Source organism: Adiantum capillus-veneris, chromosome 15, assembly GCF_014529385.1.
Source record: "Adiantum capillus-veneris isolate H3 chromosome 15, ASM1452938v2, whole genome shotgun sequence".
NCBI classification, from domain to species: domain Eukaryota; kingdom Viridiplantae; phylum Streptophyta; class Polypodiopsida; order Polypodiales; family Pteridaceae; genus Adiantum; species Adiantum capillus-veneris.
Window position 1 is genome coordinate 155,081,885 of NC_140945.1, and position 25,172 is coordinate 155,107,056.

The following is a 25,172-nucleotide window of genomic DNA, read 5'->3' on the forward strand; positions in this document are numbered from 1 at the left end:
TATGCTATTGAGGATGATTTGCAGCAAACCCTGGATATTGCATGACATAGTACGAACTGAGTTTGACTTCCATGGTGATTGAGGCACTTATTTCAGACAGTGGGGTTTATTCGTAGAGTGGTGAGCAGTGACAGACATGGCCTGGATTTTGAGAGACTACCACCATTTCAGTATAATCTACACGCGCCGCATATACAGCTAGCTGATTTGGAGAAACTATTTACAGAAATAACCAGACTCATCTGAGATTTCCTCCAGTAATGTCCATAGGTTTTCAATCCAATCGGTCGATGTAGGTAAAGTCTCCATCGAATATTTGTAGTCTTAACCCGAACTTGTGATGTGGTAGTATAGTAGCAGCCAATAGGTCCGCGATTTACTCCGGAATACCAAATCTTGTTTTCTTCCCTTTCTTCCGTAATTTCAACCGACGGATTAGTAATAGGTGAAGTAGTAAAAAGAAAACAAGGAATAATTTTGATTATGACTAGGTTGCAGAGAAATGATAAGTTTATTGATAAAACTTTCACAATTCTAGTGGATATTCTGATACGAATTCTACCTACTACTAAGAGGGAGAGGTAAAGTAGATAGAAAGATTGAAGTGGAGTTGGGAAAAAAGATTTCCGATTCCAAGGATCGATGATATTCTTGACCGACTTCAGGGATCCTCTTGTTTCAGCACGATTGATTTGAAAAGCGGATATCGTGTAAGGTGCAGTGTTAGGTGCAGCTGAATGAATGTTTGAACTTTGCTCAAGATGAGTGCTCCGAACTGTGCTCAAGGTTCCTTTTGTTCTTATGGAAGGGAGAGCCTTCCGTTCTTAATGAGAGAGTGCAATGATCACAAATAAAGTGAATGGACATTGTGCGTGCAAAGTGTATGAGACTGAGAGATAGAGAGAGAAGAGAAATACGACACCAGAGACGTTGTAAAACCCTCCTCCAAAGGCCCCACTCTCGTCGGCAAGAGTGGTCTATTATTGATTGCACAAACTGGTACAAACTGAATGCATGTGACTGATGCAAGTCTAGGCTAGATCGATGACGACGATGGTGATGGCGAGACCGATCTAAGGGCTGAAATCTGATGGTCTTTATCTACTGTCGAAAAACGCTAATGGGCTGAATTCTGCTGTTGACGAAAACGCTGCTGTGGGCTGAATTCTGCCCGCTGAAATCTCTGGTTTTAGGGGTGAAAACTGCAGGTATTCTATGGCTGAAATCGCTGATGCAACGAGGCTGAAAAACGCTGCAGGGCTGAGGTTTTCAAGGAGGTGAAAATGCTATCTGCAAAGGCTTCGTCTTGCTGAGTTTTGCCACGGCTGAAAACGCTAGACACTGAAGTGTATGGCGATGGGTTGCTAATGCAAAAACGCAAGAGCAGGTGAGTCTTGGCGATGATTCTCAAAAACGCTATGGATGCTTGTTGGAGAAAAACGCTAGGTGTGGGGATGTCTTTGCTTGGAGGAAAGTCCACCAAGGGTCTTGCTGAGAAGTTGCCTGTTGAGCTTGGGCTTCTGTTGCCTCTTCTGCCTATTAGTGCTAGTCTAGGTTTGCTTATATACAAACTTACTCAATTTGCCCTACCTACTTTCCAACAAAAGTCACTTAAAAATAATATAAGTGAAAAATGTCAAAAATAGGAAAAATAGGCTAAATGCATTGGAAAATTCCCCTGAAGGATTCTGATAGATTGTGGTGGGAATGCTTATGATAATGCTGTGTGCAACCAGAGGATATGCATCTACCTAAGTGACTGGGCATGCACTGTCTACGAATAGACTCACAAAAGTGTCAGATCACTTCTAAATCTAGAATGACTGGACTGAGTGAACCCTTGTCGTGTTGTAGCTTGTCCACGGACACATAGGGTTGGATGTGTCACGTGACATCCCCTCCTTTTCAAAGTGAGGTACTGGTACTGAACTGTATGGCGTCGAGGGAGATCGCCAACAATATCCGGAATCCTGGAAGGGACTCTTCGCCGGCCCACTCTGATGTGTAGGTCGTGCGGTACTTGAACTTCATAAAGGTCTGCAACGCTTGCTTCTTTGGGCCGCGCCGCAAAACATCCCGGTTATGGCAGGGGACGGAGGGGACGGGAGGGGATGGGAGGGGACTTTTTTTAAAATTTGAAAACCTGATCATTTCTAGAGGCTAGTTTCTCTCTAATAGACATATGTTTGAACTTTGAAGCACCCCAATGGCTATAAAAGCCACCCTTTGGGTCCTCATTTCTCGATGTTTTATTAGCACATTTGCGTCTATATGACTCATGTTCTTTGGTCTATTTAGTGTAAATTTGTGGTCAAAGTGATGCTCTATGTGTGTGGCATGTGTATAGGTCAAAAAATGCCAAAAAAACTCTAAATTTTTTTTTGCCGTCCCGACCCCCGTCCCCATTTCCTGACTTTTGCCGTCCCGTCCCCGTCCCCGTCCCCGTCCCCGTTCCTGACCCAGACCCGCCATCCCATGTAACTATGCCTTTAATGCTTCAACTTCGTTGAGAGTCATGCTTCTTTCTTCTTCGAGAATCTCCATGGCTGCAAATTCCTGAAACCATTTCCAACACAAAACCATGAACATACCTATTCCATGTAAAGTGAGTGGAAAAAATCTTGTGTCTTCCTCAAAGACTGTGCATGCAATGTAGATGAACAAAGAGATGGAGTGCCAAGCCGTTCACCACACACACACACACGCAAACAATGAGATCGAATCTTTCTCTTATGATATAGAGCAATCAACTGTGGCAATTCACCACGGAAATGCCCATGCTTGGTGCTCTTACTTTCATGTGCTCTTTCTACAATTGTGTCATGCCAAGGAAGAGACATGGAATGTGACGTCCTTGAATGCATACTTTTCAGCTTTTCATGAACAATCCGCATACATTCGTGCTCATTCATGAGTGAAACGTGCTCAACGTACAATATGTCATGCTTAGGAAAAGGGATCACATAAAGACGCTGACTAAAATACAGGAACTGATCATGAATGAAACACTCGAACAATGTGTGCGTACTAATCATGCGAACACATAATACTTCTTGTAAGGGTTCTTTGGACCTAGGCTCGAGAGCCAAGATCGGTTCTTCGTGATTGATCGAATCTGCAACGAGGTTAGCTTCGCTAGAAAAAGCATCCACTAATACATCATCCTTGTGAACAATCACATCATCTTCATGCAACTCATCATGCTTGTGAGAAATCACATCTTGATCATGCAAATCATCATGCCAAAGCTCTGATACCAATGCTAGGTGCAGTGGAATGAATGTTTGAACTTTGCTCAAGATGAGTGCTCCGAATTGTGCTCAAGGTTCCTTTTGTTCTTATGGAAGGGAGAGCCTTCCGTTCTTAATGATGATCACAAACAAAGTGAATGGACACTGTGCGTGCAAGTGTATGAGACTGAGAGATAGAGAGAAAAGAGAAATACGGCACCAGAGACGTTATAAAACCCTCCTCCGAAGGCCCCACTCTCGTCGGCGAGAGTGGTCTACTATTGATTGCACAAACTAGTACAAACTGAATGCACGTGACTGATGCAAGTCTAGGCTAGATCGATGACGACGATGGTGATGGCGAGACCGATCTAAGGGCTGAAATTTGATGGTCTTTATTTGCTGTCCAAAAACGCTAATGGGCTGAATGCTATTGTTGATGCATTAGAGGCCATTTCGGTGCAAAAAGACTCGAAAATTCACTGCTGTATTTTTATGACAGCAGGCTGAAAACTGAGATTTTAGCCTCTTAAGAGGTCAATACTCAGTGTAAAAGAGCAAGTGATGGTAATACTGTGTTACTAGCACTTTACCACGAGTGTGTAGCAGTAAAGAAGGATAAATTTCAGCAGTAGAAGCTGAAATTTCAGCACACAAATAGGGAATACAATCCTTGCATGAATACTCCCACTTCAACAGTATAACCATATTACATATGCATCAACCTCAAATCTGCAACTGGATTAAAAGCTACTGCAAAATGTATTTTCAGCAATACATCAACTCAATGGCGAGCATCCTGCATGTAAAATACATAAATGTGCGAATACATAAGCTTTGTGATGTGAATAAAACTGCGTTTTCTTGTAATTCTTGAAAAACTCAAGAATAAACTTCAAATTCTTTACTCAAACTGTCCACAAATTGCAATACATGCTCAAATGTTTGCAAAGTAATGAAATTTCAGCAAAAGCCCCAATTTTCCTCGATCTGTAAATGCAATTTCCACCTGGAAAGGATCAAAAAGCTGTGAAGTTGCTGAAATTTCAGCGACCCGTAAAATCCCCCTTTCTTTTGTGATTGATTTTGCTTGCTACTCCTTGCTATATCGCAAAACTAGACCCTCGTAGTCTCAAAGCTTCATCAAGAAGCTGTGGGCTGTAGTGAGAGGAGAGAGAAAGCTGAAAATCGTAGAGAGAGAGGGAGGGCTGAAATCAAAGAGAGAGAAAATTACTGCTGCTGCTTCCCGGTGCGGATACGTGCTCGAAGCAAGGCTTTGATACCAATTTGTAGGAGGCGCTTGTAGCAGGAGAAGGGTAGTGCCCGTGTTTTCTGGAGACAACGATGGAGCGAAAGAGAGAGGAGAAAATCATACGCAAGTGTTGGCGTGTGCTATTTGGCACACTTACTAATGGAATGATTTATTATTATGAGGGTACACACTATAAGGGTCACATAAGTGACCCTAGGGGAGGTTCACACCCAAAGAATAAAATAATGTATACAAGGGTGGCTAGAGGGCCTTTAGACCCAAAAACTCCAACAACCCAGTCATTGAGAAGTTGATTTTCAGGAAGTATGATGGTAAGATGGAAGGCTTCTGTGACTCATTCTTGGTTGCATCAATTTAATGCTTACTTTGTGACTAACAAGAAAACCAACAACAATAATGTTGCCATTTATCTATCGGGTGATGCCATTATTTGGTATCAAGCGTGGCAAGATGCACAATTGGCTGAGCATCTTGAGCATGCCGTGGATGGCGAACCTCTCTCTTTCAACTAAGTCGACTTCCAAGACAATCTCAAGGCTCGTTTTATGCCACCATAGTACCTTGATCGGTTAAAAGAAGATTGGCGAGGCCCCAAGAAAAATGGAACAAATCGTATTTTGTAGATTGGTGTTCAATTGCGTAGGTCGGATGAGGATCGCAAGGAGGCTTTCTTTTCTGGGTTGGAGGAGTACATCAAGTTCGATCTGCAAGTCTTTAACCCTACGGACTACAATGACGCTGTTAGAATCACTCTAGCACAAGAAATGAAGCACAATAAAGGTAAACCGAAGGAGAGGTACCAACAAAATGGTAAGAACATTGGTAAGAACAATGGTAATTCTTCGTCTCATCAATCTTCCACTACACCTAGAGCATAGAACTCTTCACCCCACAGTGATAGTAAAGGAAAGGCTAAAACTCAAGAAACCCCTAAGTTGACACTTGATGAAAAATCTGCTTAAGGAATAGTAGGAGGTTGGTTATGTCTGGAAGAACGAACTGAGTATGGAAAGGAAGGAAGATGTTTTCAATGTTACACTAAAGGTCACATGAAAAGAGTTTGTCCTTCTCAACTTCTTTTGAAAAGTGAAATCCAAGCAAGAATCATATTTCTTTACAAGATCTCCCTCTTCAATCTCTTTCTCTAGCATCCTCTTATTCATTTTCCCATCCTTGTCTTTGCTTGTTGAAGATAATAATCACTAGATTTCTCTGTGTCCATTTGCAACAACTCTAGAGCAGGAGTTCTTTCCTTCTTGCATTCTACACAACAATTTTAATGCATCAGTTGTACTTGTATAGGCATGAGAGCTTCCTTTCCATAAACAAGCTTATACGGTGTAAATTGTGTAGACACTTTATACGCAGTTCTATAAGCCCACAAACACTTTTCCAAGTCAAGGTCTCACTCTTTGGGATGCTCTCTAGCATACTTTGACAACATCCTTACAATTTGACCATTGCACTTTTCAACAAGTCCATTGCACTGTGGGTAGTAAGGAGAAGAATGTCTGTGCTGAATTTTCAATTTCTTCATGAGAGCACCAACGAGTTTGTATCTAAACCCTGGCCCATGATCAGAATTGATAACCATAGGAGCTTCAAACCTGCAACACACTTGTTCATACAAAAAAGAGTCCACTCTTCGTGGTGTTACATCTTTTACACCTCTCGCCTCCACCCATTTTGACAGAGAGTCCACAACCAGAAGGATATACTTTTTGCCATTATTGGACCTTGGCATCAGACCTACAACATCCACTTCCTATTTTGTAAATGTAGCAAAAGACATTATTGCTTTTTTAAGGCTCAAACAAAAGTTTTCGATTTGCAAATACTTTGCATTCATGGCATGACTTGCACAAAAAATAAGCATCTCTCATCATGGAGGGCCAACATTAACCTGCTCTCAGAATATGAAAGACAACCTGGTCCTTGCCTTGATGACATGTTTCTTCATGGCAATGCTTCAACATCAAACCTATTTCTTCTCTGTATGGCACTTTTCTTAGAATGCTATCTCTGCTATAAAACATGAGACCCTCACCTACCAATGTGTAGTTTCTTGCTTTTGCAATTATTCTCTTACACCGAATCTTTGACATGCTCTCTGGACATTTGCCTTTACCAAGAATTACTTCCATATCTTGTAGGGACTCCCTTCTTGCGAACAAGGCTTCTTTGACCTTTAAAGGAGCTACGAAAGTGTCCAATTTATCCCTAGCTAACTCATTAGCTTCTTTATTCTGCTCACGAGGAACATGCTTAATCTATATCTTCTCAATTTCATGCAAAAGCTTCTTGATGCCATAGAACTATTTCTTTAGGTTGTCTCTCTTAACTCTCCACTAACCAAGCAATTGATTTATGACTAGCAATGCAACCCCCTTTACAACGACTCTCCTCAATCTAAACTCAACACACTGCTTCAATCCAAGGAAAAGAGTTAGGTACTCGGTCTCATTGTTGCTTGTGCTTTATCAAGATCATAAGCTCTAGAAAAGGTTACATCACCTTTTGGATTCTTAAAGATCACCTGACCACGTGCCTTTTGAAGAACTTTCTTGTACTTACCATCAAAGGCCATCATATACACATCCACAATATCCACTTCCTCTTCGCAATTGTCCTTGTCAATTCTTGGGTAAGACAACAACTCCCTTCCCTTGTGTACCACTATGTTTGAGCTTTGACGGAATGATCAACTTTGAACTCAAACCCATACTCTTGCAGCTCCATAGTCCACTTTAAGATACGCTTGCTAGGCTTCAAATGTTATACTACATCCGGCAAAAGGTTTGATGTGGTGAGCATATCGAACTTTTATGGTAGCAAATGTCTTGACTTGCGACAAGAAAGAATCAATGCAAATACCCAATGCTCCATTTTGTGTAGGAGAACTCACTTACATTCTTCATCTTACTCTCAAAATAGACCAGCTTGAAGTTTCTACCTTGCTTTTATAAGAGGACCAACCCAAAAGTTATTGATCCCACACTAATAGATACATAGAAAATGGATTTGAAGTCAAGAGGACTCATTGTCGGTAAAGCACACAATACCTCCTTAATACCGTCAAAAGCCTGTTGCATGTCTTCATTCCATTCAAACCCTTGAACTCTTTGGCTCAATTTATGGAGAGGATACACATATTGACATAGCATCCAAAAAAAACCGTGACAGGTACATGAGCTTTTATGCACAAGTGATGCCAAATCCTTTGTGTTAGTGGGTGGATCCATCTAAACTAACATAATATGGCGGAAGGGGGAGCCCTTTACACGTGTCAAAATCTGCGACATGAAGGCTAAACTCCAAAACTAAGAGAAGCCCTTGTGCACACGATAAAGAGGGAGAGAGAAAAAGAGAGAGAGGCCGCCGAAGGCACCCGACCGTACTAGAAAGCAATAAAGCTTTAACTTTCTCAGGGTTAGCCTCCATTCCATTTTGTGAGGCCACATGTTTTAGAAAATGAACTTTAGCATGAGCAAACTTACACTTCTTTGGGTTGAGTTGCCCACCCTTGTGTTGAAGTCTTTCGAAACTCAGTCTCAGCTTCTCCAAATGTGTGACCCTACAACTATAACATCCAATATCATCCGTGAGAACTTGAATGAACTTATCCAAGTACGGACCAAACACTTTATTTATCTACCCTTGAACAGTCTTCAATCGATTTTCAATCACCATCAAAATGTGAAAGTACCCAGAAAATCCATCCATGATTGAGTAGCGTTCATGACGTGCAACTTGATTTGAGGATCTTGTGTCACGAGGTTGTGGCAACCACTAACCTTAGTTGCTAAATTCTTTCCCTTGATTTTTATTTGATTTTTGGGTCTTTCTTTTTGAAGTCATAAATGGTCGACATTGTGTGGCCAGTGTGAAACAATCGACGGCCGAGAGTTTCACCCGCAGTCAGGAAGGGCAGGTCGCCACGAGATGGATGGGCCAATCAACACTGAAATCCAAGCAGTAAAAGGTTGGCTAGGCTTAGTTCAAAGTCATTTAGGCCCCTCGCTACACATTATAAGTTGGTGGGTACTAGGAAATCAAACCAAAGGGAGTCAAATGAAAACATGGCATTCAGGGAGATGCATGTAGGCCAACACACAGTCTCCAAAAGCCTTATCCAAGAGGGGGTGCCCAAAGTTGAGGGTGGAGGCTAATTTTTTTGGCAATTGTGCTACACAGTGTGTGAGTAGTGGGTGCAGGTGATCACAGCTTTAATGGAAAGCTTGCCTTCTCCCTTACTCTATGTAGCGCGATGATTTTTTCTCGCGCATCTCTCTCTCCCCTTTGCACATATGGGCTTCTCAGATTACCATGTACAATTCTGGGGGTTTTATGCACGTTTGCCAAGGCAAGAGCCTTTTGAACAGGTATCGGATTAGCTAATTGTTAATCCCCTACAGGTACGCAAAGTTCCATTGCGAAGAATCCCGAAAATGGAGAGTTTTCTCGCATGGAAACTCGTCCGTTTCACAGGGGAACTGTCCCATTGTGTGCGGGAGCGTTTGACACGTGTAGACGTGTTCGCTCCGTCAAAAACGATCCAAAATAGAAAATTACAGTCTGCTGTGTTTTTTTGTAGGTTTAGGGTTTCACACCTAAATTGCAGGACATTGTCAAGGGAGCCTCAGGGAAGCCGTGCGATGCTTAAACAGGTCTTTGTGCACCTAACAATGACAAAATAGGGAATTACAGCATGCTGAAATTGACCTGCAGCTCACTGGAAAGCTTCCAAACCGCAAGGGAAAATGTCCTTGACGTGTACTTTTGACCTATAAGGATTTTTGCCCTATTATGTTGGCGAAATTGGGTCAAAAGCTTGCAAATTCAGCCATGGACAGGTTTGAACATCTTGGTGAGTGCTAGGTGAAAGCGTTCGAATTGTTAATTTGCCAGGGGAGCCTCGGGAAAGCATTGGGTGCTTATACAAGACAAGTTAGAGAGATTTCCCGCGAGGAATCTCGTCTAATGCAAGGGGCAAGTGACCCTACAGGCGCGAGAGCTCGAGGGCTATCCATTAAAGTAATCGGCACGTGAATCAGAGCGCAAAACAAAGAATTCAGTGTGCTGTAATTTCTCACCAGGTTTTCTAAAGTGCTCTAAAGTGCGTGGAAAATCACTGTGTACTTGGGATTTTGTCCGTGGAGACCTCTACTGTGGTTATGTTGCCGAAATCGGGTTAGAGTAGGGGAATTTGAGTCCGATAAAAGTGGGTCAGATTGTAGAAGTTTACAGGTTTTTGTCAAGTTTAATAAGAATAAAGAAATACTAAAAGGGGCGCCAGTCTTTGGGACCTACAAGGTGTCACTGTTTGCTTGGGGGCATTCTAGCTGCCAAGCCGTGGTTTGAAGTGTTGAATTCTAGTCACAGGCTTATTCGTGAAGTTTCTCTGTGTCGTAAAGTTCAAGTAACGTTTTTCAAGTAAAGAATCAAGTGAAAGCTAAAGTCTACCGCTCTACGGGCCCGTTTCAATCTCGTCCTGGAAGGGTAGTGGATAATGATTCCTTTATGGGGCAGCATTCAAAGGTTTGAAATCAACACATACCCTAAATCTTCCATTCTTCTTGGGCACAATAACTACTGGAGAAACCCATTCAGACTCCCCCACTCGAAAGATAAAATCTGCTTCTAAAAGCTTTGATATATCCATACGTGATGGTTGGTCCTGATGATGCAGTACATGCAGATAGCGTAGGGAAGGCGAGTACAACCAGGTGTGCATATTTCGTCAGCGTTCAGGCGTCTCATGTACGACATACTAGTGTCGAAGCTCAACCTAGTAACTGCAGTGGGAGCATTTGCAGCAGGGATTGTCAATTGTACAGTGACTGACACTAGCATGATGCATAGTGGAGTTTTGCAGACCATATAGAGTAGTCTGCGGGATTTATATGTAGGCTCTAGGGTGGATATGTAATGCTCGCCTATTACTAGAATGTTGGGTTAAAGGCCTAAATAACCCCCTTTTTGTACATTTTTATACTTTGTCCAGGTTCATATTGAATATGAACCTGGACACATTTTTTAAAGGTCACTTATAATAAAAGTGGAAAAACCCAAAAACTCAATTATTGAGTTTTCCCCAAAAACGTTAGCTCTCTCTCTCTCCCTCTTCGTTCTGCTAGCGCTTCCCTTCTGCAGCACAGTGCCTTCGCTTCAAGCCTCAAGGCCTGCACATCTTCGTATGCTCTATCACTTGCACACACCGCCGCGCGCTCATTAATTGGTATGAGAGCCCAATTAGGGTTTGCTCCCAAACCTGCAAACGCTGATTTTCAGCCAAGGAGGTCAACTTTCACGCGAGATTTTGCAATTTCATCGCCAAAGGACTCGTCCTCGGACACTAGAGAGCTCCCGGCAAGTCAAATTGACCTAAAACAGGCTGAAATTAGGTCAAAATCAGCAAATTACAGGTTATGACAGCAAAATACAGGTTTTGCAGATGATGTATTAAAGTGTTGGAACACTTTTTCTAAGTCCTCGCTATCCGAAAACATTGAAATTGCCAAAAAACAGGTGTTTTCAGCAAATTTCAGATTTACGCAGGTTTTTGCAAGTGTTTTTATGATACGACTACATTGAAGAAAGTGCAAATTGATGTAATCTACGCACGTTTGATAAATTTTGGCTATGTATGACTATTTGTGGCTCAATTTCATGCAATTTGATGCTACAAATTGGGGTTTTTGCTCTTACATTCTTCTAAAGGCTATGTATTAGCCTTATGTATGTTCTATGAGGCTAAAAACAACTAAAATTGTTGTTTTTGAGCACAAATTCGCTCGCTGAAATTTCTTGCGCATAAATTTCAGAAATTGATTTTTGTGTCCAAATCGACCTATTTTGTCCCAAATTGCTCCTGTGACCATTTGGAGCTGTAGTGCACATCTCTGTGAGGCTATACTCCGGTTTTTGTGCATTTTGCCCAAAAATTCAGCGTATTAGCCCTCTTATTTGTGCAACTATGGCCTCATCTTCTTCGGATGTGAAGAATCTCTTCGAGATTAGGAGGTTCGATGGAACAGGCTTTGACCTTTGGAAAGAGAGGATTCAAGGAATCTTATTTCTTAAGGATTGTGAAGGAGCACTTGAACAGGTAAAGCCACAAAATATGACGGATGAAGCATGGGTTAGCCTGAACAGGAAGGCTGTTACATACATTAAAATGGCCATGACCGATGAGACAGTCATTGATGTGAAAGGTCTCACAACTGCTTTTGATGTGTGGGAGAAGTTAAAGGAAATGTATGAAAATACAACGCCTGTCAACCAAGTGCATTTGATGCGAAAACTTGTTGGCATGCAACTAGCTGAGTCCAAGAGCGCTGCAGAGCACTTGTCGTTGTTCGGAGGTACTTTGTCGCAGTTTATAGGACTCATGCTTGCCCCCTTTTGATGATAAGCTGAAAGCTATCTCCTTGCTTATGACCTTACCTGAGTCCTGGGAAACATTGGTGGTTTCATTATCCAATAACCCCAATTTGACCTTTGATGGTGTTAGGGGTTCTATCTTGAATGACGAAATCAAGAGGAAAGCAAGTGGAGAGGGAGATAGCTCTGTCAACATGGTTAGAGGCAGGACAGAAAAGAAGAATGCTTATGCACAAAGGAGTAAGAGTAAGAGTAAGGAAAGGGGAAATGCCAGCAAAGGCAAGGGTGATGTGACTTGCTATCAGTGTGGCAGGAAAGGTCACAAGAAACCCGATTGGCAAGTACTACAAAGCCGAGTTAGAACGGAAAAAGAATGGCGGAGACAAAAAGAAAGAGAAGAAGGAAGTCAAGACAGATGCACAGGATAGCTCAAAGGACAAAGAGAAGGCCAATGTGGCTTCTAGTGTTGTGATTGAGGAGCTGTCAGATGTAGAGGACATCTTGTGTGCCACTTTGTGAGATGATGATGCTTATGACATTGATGCCTCTCTTAATGTTCATTCACAGGACATGCAGATCACCAAGAGTGATCTTATTGATGCTTTGTTGACTGTCAATGATGCATTATCCCAGACTTGGATTGTTGATTCCGGTGCTTCATTTCATGTGACTCCTATCAAGGAGTGTTGCTCTACTTTTGATGCAGGCAAGCGTGGCTATGTATACCTTGGAAACAATCATGCATGTTCCATTGAGGGTATTGGCACTGTACATCTCTCCATAGATGGCACAAATGAGCTTGTCTTGCATGATGTTAGATATATGCCGGGAATCAAGAAGAGTCTGCTTTCTGTTGGTCAGATGGATATGCATGGTTACAACATCTTGTTTGAGAGAGGATCATGGAAAATGACTAAAGGCTCAAGGCTGATTGTAAAGGGCACAAAGAAAGGGACACTTTATTGCATGCATGGAAAGGCTGTGTTGGGCAAGTTTATTGCATTGGCTGAAATTAACTCTCACATGGAGTTGTGGCACAAGAGGCTTGGCCATATGAGCCAAAAGGGCCTTTCTAAACTTTGTACTTTAAACAAGCTTGATGCTAAAGGCACAAAGCTTGACTTTTGTAATGAATGTCAATATGGCAAGCAAGTAAAGCGTTCTTATTACTCTGGTGTCCCTCGTAAATCTTGTGTGCTTGATCTTGTACATTCTGATGTATGTAGCATGCCTACTAAGTCTATGGGAGGTGCATGCTATTTTGTCTCCTTTGTTGATGATCATTCTAGGAAAATTTGGGTTTATTTGCTTAAATCTAAGGATGAAGCCTTTGCTGCGTTTAAGAAATTTCATGCATTTGTGACCACCCAAATAGGTAGAAAGCTAAAATGCTTGCGTACGGACAATGGGAGGGAGTTCACAAGTGTTGAATTTACAAATTTTGTGAAAATTTGGGCATTAAGAGGGAGCTTACTATGCCATGCAGTCCCTCTTCTAATGGTGTGGCTGAAAGATTTAATAGGACACTTTGTGAGAGGGTGAGATGCATGCTGTCCACAGCTAATCTCTCTCATGGATTTTGGGGAGAAGCTTTGAAAACTGCAGTGCATATATGCAATCAATCCCCTCACATGTCTTTGAAAGGTGACATCCCTGAAGAGGTTTGGTTTGGCAAGCCTGCTTCATATGATCACTTACGTATTTTTGGTTGCGAGGCTCAAAAGGGTTGTACGCGTTAAAGGCCTCTTCATGGGATATGGTGAAGAAGGCAAAATGGGTTACAGGATTTGGTTACCTCAGCTCAAAAGGGTTGTACGCAGCCGGGATGTTGTTTTTAATGAGGCAAGGCTGCTTCAAAACAATTGTGCCTCAAAGCATGACCATAAAAGGGTCAAATTTCAGCATGACCAGCCACCTGTTAGGCCTATTTTTGACCCTCAGGATGCACCACATATGGCTGAAAATGTAGATAATCCAGTGGTGTTTGAGCCAGATGATGTTGGACAGCAAATTGAGGCTCCTGAAGGGCATTTGCAGCCACGAAACGGTGCTGAAAATGGTGCTGAAAATGATGTACAGCAGCCCATTGTTGATGATTTTATTATGCCACCTGATGTAGATCCATTACCGGATAATGTGGATCATTGGGTGAGGCGGTCTACTCGTCCAAGACGGATTGTGAGTAGATATGATCCCTCTTTGCATTACATTATGTTGAAGATGAGGGAGAGCCTCTTACGTATAAAGAGGCAAAGACATGTGAGTCAGGCAGTAAGTGGGAGCTTGCAATGCAAGAGGAAATGAAATCCTTGTATGCAAATGATATTTGGGATCTTGTGCCATTGCCTAAAGGGAGAAAGGCTCTTCCTAACAAATGGGTATACAAGATTAAGATTTCGGATGAAAAACCCAAGTACAAGCCAAGATTGGTTGCAAAAGGATATGCACAGAAAGAAGGAATTGATTTTCAAGAAATCTCTTCTCCCGTTGTAAAGCTTACAACTTTACGTGTCCTTTTTGCTCTCGTTGCGGTGCTTGATTTGGAATTGAATCAAATGGATGTAAAGACAACGTTTTTGCACAGTGACATTGAAGAGGACATATAAATGAAACAACTTGAAGGTTTTGTAGTTCCTACACGTGAGAAACTTGTATGCAAATTGAAAAGGGCTTTGTATGGTTTGAGACAATCATCATGGCAGTGGTATAAGAAGTTTGACACTTTTATGCTGTCTCAAGGCTTTAAACGCAGCCATGCAGATCATTGTTTGTATACGAAAAGGGATGAAGATGGTAGTCCCATCATATTTGTTCTCTATGTTGATGACATGCTGCTTGCCGGGAAACATAAGATTAGTCTTGATGCTCTGAAACGTAAGCTAAATTCAACATTTGCTATGAAGGATTTAGGTGATGCAGAGCATATTTTGGGCATGCGTATTAAAAGAGATAGAAAGCTGAAATTGCCGTTTTTATCTCAAGAAAGGTACATTGCAAAAGTACTTGACATGTTTAATATGGCTGATGCTAAGCCTCTTGGAGTACCTTTACCTCCATACACTAAGCTTAGCAAAGCAGATTGCCCAAAGGATGATGTGGCATTGAAAGCAATGAAGGGAATCCCTTATGCATCAGCTTGTATGTATGCTATGGTTGCCACTCGTCCTGACATTGCTTATGCAGTGGGAGTTGTTAGTCGATACATGTCGTATCTTGGCAAAGCGCATTGGGAAGCTCTCAAATGCATTCTGAGATATTTGAAAGGTACACAATCAAAGTGTATCTGTTATGGAAAAAGTGACTTAAAAGTTGCAGGGATATTGTGATGCAGACATGGCATGTGACATGGATACCAGGAAATCTACCAGTGGATATGTATTTGCTATTGCTGGTGGTGCAGTCTCTTGGTGTTCTAGGTTATAGAAAATTGTGGCATTGAGTACTACTTAGGTTGAATATATTTCAGTCACAGAGGCTTCAAAAGAGGCCATTTGGTTGGGCAGACTTGTAAAAGAACTTGGCATGCTTGCTCATACACTCGTGTTGGGTTGTGATAGCCAGAGTGCTGTCTATTTAGCCAAAAATGCCATGTTTCATGCGCGTACCAAACACATAGATGTGCGGTACTAATTCATACGACAGGTATTGGAGGATGGTCTAGTTAGCTTGACTAAGATCCATACACAGGATAACCCTGCTGATGTTCTCACCAAGAGTCTTGCTAAGGCTCAACATGAGCATTGCATACAGCTGGTGCGAGTTGGTTAACTTAAAGGCGTCATTTTATGCCTTTAAGTGGGAGGTTGTTGGGTTAAAGGCCTAAATAACCCCTTTTTGTATATTTTTATACTTTGTCCAAGTTCATATTGAACCTGGACACATTTTTTAAAGGTCACTTATAATAAAAGTGGGAAAACCAAAAACTCAATTATTGAGTTTTCTCCAAAAACGTGAGCTCTCTCTCTCTCCCTCTTCGTTTTGCTAGCGCTTCCCTTCTGCAGCACAGTGCCTCCGCTTATTATCCCGCATCTCCACCAGTTGTTGGGTTAAAGGCCTAAATAATCCCTTTTTGTACATTTTTATACTTTGTCTAGGTTCAATATCTGGAAACATTTTTTAAAGGTCACTTATAATAAAAGTGGGAAAACCCAAAACTCAATTATTTAGTTTTTCCCAAAAACGTGAGCTCTCTCTCTCTCTCTCTCTCTCTCTCTCTCTCTCTCTCTCTCTTCGTTCTGCTAGCGCTTCCCTTCTGCAGCACAGTGCCTCCGCTTCAAGCCTCAAGGCTGCACATCTTCGCGTGCTCTATCACTTGCACACACCGTCACACGCTCATCATAGAACCGATACGACTGAATGTAGATCGACTGAGCGAACCAGTGGACGTAGGTTGAGAGAGTCTCTCACCTGTTTTCTTGTACATACTAGTAGTTTAGCTAGCGGGACGCACTTATCGACACATTCGTCTCTAAGTGAGAGATCGTTGGGGTAAAGGCGTCTGTGCCTTGCTCAGCCGCTCATGTTATGGGCGCTCGCCCACTACTGACCTTATTGGTTGTAGATATATACAACAATAAGGAGTAGCTCATTTGAGCCCTACTCCACCCACACACTGTCTACTCTCTTGCTCTCCCTTCTTGCACGCACACACCGCACTACATCCGCATCGCGGACGCACGTATTCGTGCACAACACTCTTCAGTGTATGGCTCTCATGTATCTTCATGTTGTAGACTATGGTTCTTCCTTTCTCCTGGTCAGGATACCCCAATCTTGCTTAGCACCAAGGGTTATAAGCCATGGCCTCCCTGTAATGATCGGGTACTCATTTTCGGGTACTCATTTTCACCTGCTTGCATCACATAGCAATCGACCAAGCACTCAATTCCCAAGACGTTTATCTTGACATCTTCAGCTATCCCAAGACACCTCGCTTTTTTGTGGTTGACCATCCTCATATGAATCGAACCATTCACTTACATTTTGATACGTGCTTCCTTCATGGTAGCCTCGATCATGACACACACTTGGGCACCACCATCCTCATATGCTTGTACTTATGTCTTCTTTCCCAACATAGCTTCAACTATTGGCACCATATCTACAAGGTGACCAACCTGCTTGTTGAGCTCCGTATCGAGGAAAATTCTCTTTGGGATGCGTAGCATGATACTGCAAATCCTCTGTCTATCTGACACAGTAAGAATCAGTGGTGCATGATTGGAAAAATTAGTCCCTGCCAAAATGCATACTGAATCGCCTATGTCATAGATGTGGTTACTAGCGTAGAAATTATCTATCTTGGATAGATTCATGCCCCCTACACTGTGATGAGAGAGAGAGAGAGAGAGAGAGAGAGAGAGAGAGAGAGAGAGAGAGAGAGAGAGATTTGATTTGGTATTAACGTCCGCGGGGGGCTAGAAATGACCCATGGGACCTCAAAGTGATACATAGTCTCCCTCACGGGGGTGTATGGTGTGGTGTGTGTTATTCTCTTTTTGTGTTCGTATGAGTGTCTTTTGATGCTCAAGTATGCGGGTGAGGTATGTTCTGAGAGCTGTAGGGGAGGGGCCTGTCTTGGATAATAGGTCCGCAAAGGTAGAACAAACGCTTAGAAGTGGTTGAAAATTAGCCCGGATGTGAGCGTATTCTGGGCATTCCAATGTCACATGTGCTTCATCTTCGGGAGCTTGCATTGTACATGATGTGCATATCCGTTAGAAGCATCAATTTTCAGCCAGCCCTTTGTTTCTATTTTGAGCATATGTGACCTTGTGCGCATCAAAGAGATGGCTCTTCGTGCCATGTGGGGCATGGGTGTTTGCATGTGGGCCTGGGCTTCCATTGGGTTTGTGCTATAGCCTTCCCAATACTTTGTGTTGACATGCTTGCAATAGTATTCAAATTTCAAGCAGTGTTGCGTTGTCTTCCACTTGGTGTGGAGGCTATTTAGTAATGCAATGTCAAAATTCAGCATGTGTTTTCCCTCCTTGCCCTCCTCAATAAGCATGTCCACATATGCCTCTACATTCCATTGAGCGAACCATTTCTTAATGTCCTGTATGAGGCTCGATGACAGAAATTTTCTTTTTTTTGTCTTTTGTGACGCACATCCCGTTTCCCATGCAATGCGGGGGATTCGAGTAGGAGGCATCGCTTTGACCTTCATGATATACGTGTACATTTTTTGCAATGCTTTCATTTCTAGTGGTCTCTTGCCTGTCTCCAAGAGTAGCACGGAGTATGGTGTCGTCTTTTTGACCCTCATGTGTCGACATAGAAACTTTTTCTGAATTTTTTCAATTTCATTCCATGTGTGGGCTGAAATGCTTGCTCCCCAGATTTCCACTCTGTAGAGGATGGCTTGCACCACGCATGTCTCAAAAATGGTCGCTTTTATCTCCCATCTTTTTATGCTCCTTTGTGTGCACATGTTTTCAAATTGATAGTACTTGGCATGGCCGATGTCAATTCTATTATGTGCGCATTGTCCCCAAGCATAGTTGCACGGGATGTCAATCCCCAAGTACTTGAAACTGTCGACTTTCTCAATTTGTTTCCCTTGATACATGAGGGGGGCGTGGATATCCATCTTACGAGTCTTTACAATCATGAACTTTGTTTTGTCTACATTGATTGATAGACCCACATTTTCACAAAAAGCCTGTAACGCATCGACCAATTTCTGTAGAGCTATAATGTCATGGGCGAAAAGAGCCACATCGTCTGCATAGATGAGCATGAGAGAGAGAGAGAGAGAGAGAGAGAGAGAGAGAGAGAGAGAGAGAATTATCGTCCACAGAGGTCAGATATGACCTATGGGACCAAGAGCAGACATTACAACGGTTGCTCATGAAGTGAAAGATGATGATACATATCAGTTAAGGACTGAGGGTCCGTTAGGCAGATCAGAGAGGAAAATAGAAACCTAGGGGGGGTCAATTGTGGGGAGGGCCGGTTTGGGATTTCGAAATTCCTGGATGATGGCTTTACCGCCTCGATAGACTGCCCATTTGCCTTGTTTGCGGGCTTCATGTACCTTCTTGAGCTCTTCACTTTTGTGTTTGAGTTGTGTCGGAGTGAGTTCTTCTGCAATCCAAAGCTTGGTATCTTTGAGAAGACGTGATTGTTGAAGAAGCTTGAGCCGACCCTCTCGACTTTCAAATTCAAGGATGGCGTGTCCACTTGGTATGGGCTTGTTGGGGCCTCTCGAAGAGAGAGAGAGAGAGAGAGAGAGAGAGAGAGAGAGGCTATCTGAGGGCTACACAAAACCTGCATGCTGCCATACATCCGAAATCCTCAAAGTCATACATAGGCACTCCCAAGCTGCCAACTCAGCCCCGTGAACAGTAGCATGGCTGTCCCAATCCTATCTGAGGGGTTCCTCGAGCATGTTGAAATCCCTCCCCAATGCACCACTGCTCTGTGTTTGGCAAGGACTCCACAATATATAACCAGAACTCAGCCCGTGCACTCGCATGGTTGGGCACATAAATGTTCAAGAATCCACAAGGCTACCTTGAACTTGCATGGTGACCCATTGGCCCTGCTAGGCACAATAATATCTCTGCTCTCAATGGCTTGATGCGATGAGTCCGCAATAGTCATACATACACATCCCTGAATGTTGCCAGGCCCAAAAGCGGCAGACCAAAAAGTCTCATAATGGCCATGCAAGATCTGCCACAACATTGAATACGGCTCTCACAAAGGTGTTGCTCCTGAAGCATAAGAATATCTATCGTGCCACCTACAAGGCATCTTTGTAGCTCTTGTCACAAATGACCCCTCTTGTGTAAAAACTGGGGTCCACCTACACCCTGTACATTCCATGAGACAAGCCTCATGGGATTAGTGAGAGAAAACTGCTGCTGTCGTGGAAACCAACCTTGCTATCTTTGAGGGCAGCTTGGATGGGGAGTAATCTGCATCCGAGCGACCCGGAGAGGCGTGCCTAAAGTGACTGTCCAACCCATGCCCAAGAAGAGCGTGCAATCCATAGGGTTACATCTTGTGTTCAGGAATCCTCATGTACAAATACATAACAAGGAGCACCTTGGGTGTCTGCAAAAAAGTATATCACTGTGTCTACAACCAGCTGCATCAGGCGGCGTTACACTGAACTTGGCTAGTGGCCGAAGTGTCTAAATCAAGGCTGTCACTCCCAGGTTCCCCGTGTGGTGCGAGAACTCAAGAGTTTGGACCTCGAGCCAATCTAGTATTGTATGCAGAGTCCACTCTGTGTGATCCGTGCCACACAGTGGAAAGGAGAAACCAACCGCTGTATCCAAGGCCTCGGACACCTCTGGCTGCCAGAAAGAGAACCTATACTCTGAAACAAGCCATCTCGAGGCCAGGAGATGGGTTGCCAAGAAACCGTGTAAAGTCGTAGTCGAAGAAATCTTATCGTTGGCCAATGTCAAAACTGGTCAGCCCGTGAGGGACTGTCGCAAAAGGAGAAGCTTCAACCAAGAGTAGCGTCCTCAGCCGGCTGTTCCCCTCGAACCAATTGACCAGTAGCAAAAGCACTACCAAGAGATCTTCGAGCTGTTGAGGAGTGTCCAGTCCCCTGAGCCGGTGGTGGAGTGAGAAGGGCCAGGAGATGAGGTTGAGGGGCTAGTGGGAGAGATGGGGGCGGGGGGCCAGGACGAGGCTGAGGTGGAAGGGGACTTCTCAGGAACATTTTGTTGTAAAGGGTCAAAACGGTTCTCTGGCTTGTCGTAGGCTGGCTACCAGGGGGGGCAGTATGGCGAGACAACGGCGGACATGTACCTGCTGTCAAGCTGACTGGCCACCCATTTCTGAAGAAGTGTTAACCTGTGCACCCTGGGTATCTGTCTATTGTGCCTGACCAGCTTTGGGAGGCTCAGCGTGTGACACAGGTGACGGGTCGATCTCTCCTGCGAGGACAGGCCTTTGCAAGATGGCCCATTTGCTTGCATATGAAGTAGTGGTTTGGGAGTCCCTAATACTCCACGCTTTGGCGGAGCCAGCCACCACTCACCCTAGGCTAAAGGACTACCTTTGGGAGAGAGTGGGTGTCCCGAAACAAAATGCTACAATAGGTATACCTACTGCCTTGGCAGCGACTGAAGCTACTGTTCGTGGGGTCTCCAAGATTGTCCCAATCTTGGAACCAATCGTGGATAGAAGCAGGAGGTACTCTCTCCTCAGATGGGGAAGCAAGCCCAGCAAATTGACTTCCTCAATAAGAACAAAAGAAACTGCTCAAATGGTGTCAATCAGTTTCTTGGTAAGAGTTGATGAGCAGTGCTGCTAGTGTTTTGCTTGGTTAGCCCTAGGCTAGTGTAGAATTGTGTGTTGCTTTCCATCCTCATTGTTTGGCAGGGGCTCCAAGAAGCTGAGCCTTGGAAGCATTGCTTGCATCACCTTTGTCAGGGGCCATTCCTAGATTTGGGGCATTGGACACTTGGAAAAATCCTCCTCATCAATGCTCCCCTTGATTTGCTGATGCATTGCCCTTCAGGCGCTCTCTAATTCACATACTGCAGTCAAGGAGAGTCATTATTCGAGAGTGCCCGAGATGTGCTGAAGAGACACAGCGCAATCCTCTGATTTGTGATGCTAATGGGCAGGAGGAGGAGGGCCACTAGCTGGGCAATAGTACTCAAGTTGACTGGGCTCCTTGGGACAAGGGACCAACTTCCTCCTTGCTTGATTGGACATGCGTGGATTACCTCGTGGCAGAGCTCATTGGTGATATCAGGAGAGGGGTGGCTGCTTGCATTGTAGGGACTGATACAGTCATTCCAGATGACCTGCACATTCTGATTTTTGAAGAGCTTCAGATGCTCACTCGCGACGGTTGGTAGGGTTTCTTTGATGCTCATGATCGGCCTCTATTGCTTGTTGTGGATTATGTTTTTTTCAGCTGTTTGGGAATAGCACTGCGGCTTGTCTTTGGGACTCTCAACCTGTCGGCTGTTGTAGCTGCCCCAAAACCCTCCTGAAACAAGCAGTCGTGTTTTATCTTTTCCCCCCGGTTGTCGGTTGTACAATGTATCTGCATGTGCATGGCTCTGTATATCTGTCCGGCTCCCTTTTATGGAGCTGGCAGATCTGATCCTACAATAATTACAAGTCAGTTGTTAATCTGTTTCTTTTTCCTATTTGTGAACAGGGTGGAGTTAAATGGTGATTGGGTGACAGCAGCTCCAGATGTTATTCAAACAGCTCTTGACGATGCCGACTTCATCATTCTTGCATCAGATGGGCTTTGGGATTACATCCAAAGGTTTGTCGGGTTGAAGGCTCATGTTCTATCAAGTGAAGCTTCAGTTCCAAAGTCTTTTGAGCAATGGCAGTTATGATGAGTGCCCCTATCATTTTTTCCAGTTCTGAGGCAGTGCGGTTTGTGCGGAACCAGTTACGTCAGCATGGTGATGTACAGGCAGGTCCCTAAACTGCTGCATTTGGACTTCCTTCTGATAGTAATATCTAACTCGTGTTTGGACTCTCGCAGCGTGCATGTGAGGCTCTTGCCAACTTGGCTCTGGTATATCCTCTTTTTGTTTTCTAATATTGTTAAGCTACTCATTGCACAGGGTTTAGTTAGATAGAGTGTCTCCAAGCCTTCAGAACATGCTTTTGTCTTAGCTAATTTCTTTTTCCTGGGGAGAAACTGCAGGACAAGAATGGACAGGACAATGTAAGTGTAGTGATTGCAGACTTCGGGTGAGTTCCTCTTTAAGTTATTTTTCTCAAACAATATGTTCGAAGGGATGTCATCCGTCCACGGAGCCTTGTAGGTAGAGCTCAACAAAAAGGACTTGCTTGTTTTTCTTTGATTTCAGGAAAGTGCAATATGACCCAAATGCACCCCTAGAAGATCGTAATGTTGGTGCAGAGGCAGGACAACTAGTGCTGGTTCTGAGCCTCGTTGGTTTGGGTATATGGCTATCCCAATTTGCAAGCCACTCTGGGCTATTTTGAATTTTTTTGCACAGCACTGCTGGGCAGGTTACTCGTTGCTAATCAAGCTCCAAGTAAGCTTTTCATGGAGACGGCAATTCCTACTTGCTGATTGTACAGGACTGCCAGCATTTGAATGAGTTGCTCATTCGGCAGAGTTGCTCACACGCATTATAACTAGCATGTTGTAGGTGAAAGGACCTGCGGACACGGCTGGGCTTCCTGTGTAGCCCTATGTTGTATCTTGTATCATGGCCATGAGTTGTGTGTACAGGCATTATTGTAACATGAGAGCTTTGAAAGATGGCTCTCTGTCCTGAAAGTGCCAAGTGAATTATCATCTTGCAGCATAAGCTGAGAGGTAGCATTGGCATAATTTGAAATTTGGGGAGAACTGCACATCTATTGTAAGGAGAGAAATGTTGCATTTTTAATTTATGGATACTTCCAGTAGCATGTCCAACCTAGCAGGCTCCTAATCAAGCACTTTCGATCTCCTCTTATGCATGTGAAAAACCCCTTTGTAATGATCTGTGCAAATATATACAAAGTGGCTCTCTTTGAATTTTGTTGCTCCATTTCTTATTTGGATACAAAGAAAGACGGAAATATATATTATCATTTTCTAGAAGTCGGAAGATGTCCTATGAGACAGCCCGTTAGTGTATAAAAACTTGCTAGGAGAGCTTTGTTACATGGTAGTACAATGCACACATGGAGTGGGGCCAAACAATGCTTGCTAAGTAATGCTAATTGATGCAACTGAGATTTTCAGAATGGGTCAATGCATGTACTCGAGCAGTTCCTGGAAAAGTTAGAAGCTTTATGGCTGTGAACGCCGACAAATGCGAAGACGCAAAATGTGGGTTGGCATAGTGGGAACTCTAAACATGTGTATTGGTCCAAAGTTTTGATTCTTGCCCTTGTCCACTAAACAGAGACATTGTGAAATGCACAATCTTGTAATTGGAGATCAAAGCCTGGTGAGGGAATTAGTGAAGAATTTTAGCAAGGCGGGCTAGCTGTCAATCATGGTGTGTGTAAAGACCAAGGCTTGATTTCTAGTTTCTAGAAGATGTGACACCAACTTAGCTGAAGCAAAAAGAGGTCAAATATCTAATATTTGGAAGGGATAAGCTACGGGGAGGTCAAATATGATTCGAAATTAAGCTACTTACAAGCCGCCCTCATGTCATAATTCCTTGCGAGCGTCTGGCGTTATTTACGATAATATTAGTATTAAATAATTATTTAATCATTTAACTAAGATTACTCGTGTCAAAGCGGGCCTCTATAGCTCAGTGGTAGAGCGTCAGTCTTGTAAACTGAAGGTCTAGGGTTCGATCCCCTGTGGAGGCACGCTGCCTATTGGAGTATTTCACGGCGGCAGCAGGAGGAGAGTCCACTTTGCGTTGTTATTAACATGGTGTTTTTATAACAAATTTATTAACATGGTGTTTTTATAACGTTGGTCTTCACGTATGCATTGTCAGCACAGGACTACCCTTTTTGGAAAAGTAATCAGCCTTCGGTGTATTTTTCACCAACTAAAACTCCAAAATCCAGCCAAAACGACAAGCTTGTCTCCAAAGAATCCAACAATTTTTACGCATTCTTGTATAGAAAAATAAGCAAAGCAAGTTGAGACTTTTTCAAGTGTGTTCTTTTCCTCATTGGCTTGAGAAAAAAGGTTTTTTGTGAGCACTAAGAATCGTCATGCCATAATTCTTAATGCATTCAATATAGAAGTAAATTATGCTTTGAATATTAATATGAGTAAATTACGCTTTGGTAGTCGACATATGAGTTCGAAGAAGGAATTGTTGAAAATTCAAGAACCAAGCATATCGCACAATACTGAGCAATTAGTTAGGAGATTAGTGTGATAGACTTACTGGACAAAGAGAATAATTTACGAGAAACGGGGAGATTGATTAGGGTAACTATAAGCTACCTATTAGAAGCTAATCACAATGTTGGAATTAGGGAGGATTATCAAGACATAATATCAAAGAAAGAATGCTTGCGTTCAATTGAAATGTTATCCTCTTACGCATGCATAGAATTCAAGGGGTGTCACATCATATATGATATCATCCTAGGTAGACAAAGGATATGACTAGCACATGGGTTTCACATGGTGCGTAGTGATTGGGACCTTTAGTGGCTAGACGGGATACACACTCAAAGGTAAAAGCTTGCTTATGCCAATAGTTCCATGGCTCTAGCACAAGATCAATCTATGAAGGGTAGCAAGCTCAAAGCTTTGCAAAAAGATTTGATCTTCTCATTAGGTAACACCTTTGTGAATAGATCCACAAGGTTGTCTTGTGACGGCTCACAACTCAAGATAC

General features: G+C 43.1%; 1 protein-coding gene and 1 non-coding gene across 3 annotated transcripts in view; both read left to right on the forward strand.

The window, feature by feature from the left end:
• TAP38 (thylakoid-associated phosphatase 38) overlaps positions 1-23,271 on the forward strand; it is a 63,708-nt gene extending 40,437 nt beyond the window's left edge. Inside the window, exons 7-11 of one of the 2 annotated variants that reach the window (XM_086483257.1) lie at positions 22,028-22,141; positions 22,243-22,297; positions 22,370-22,402; positions 22,526-22,581; positions 22,701-23,271. In XM_086483257.1, the coding sequence (XP_086339383.1) occupies positions 22,028-22,141; positions 22,243-22,297; positions 22,370-22,402; positions 22,526-22,581; positions 22,701-22,839 (397 nt within the window). In that variant the 3' untranslated portion in view covers positions 22,840-23,271. The remainder of the gene's footprint in view (positions 1-22,027; positions 22,142-22,242; positions 22,298-22,369; positions 22,403-22,525; positions 22,582-22,700) is intronic. The other variant, XM_086483258.1, reaches the window with a different exon arrangement.
• An 834-nt stretch (positions 23,272-24,105) lies between these two features.
• TRNAT-UGU (transfer RNA threonine (anticodon UGU)) lies at positions 24,106-24,177 on the forward strand. The gene has a single exon. It is a non-coding gene; the product is annotated as a tRNA-Thr (tRNA).
• Positions 24,178-25,172: the final 995 nt, after the last annotated feature.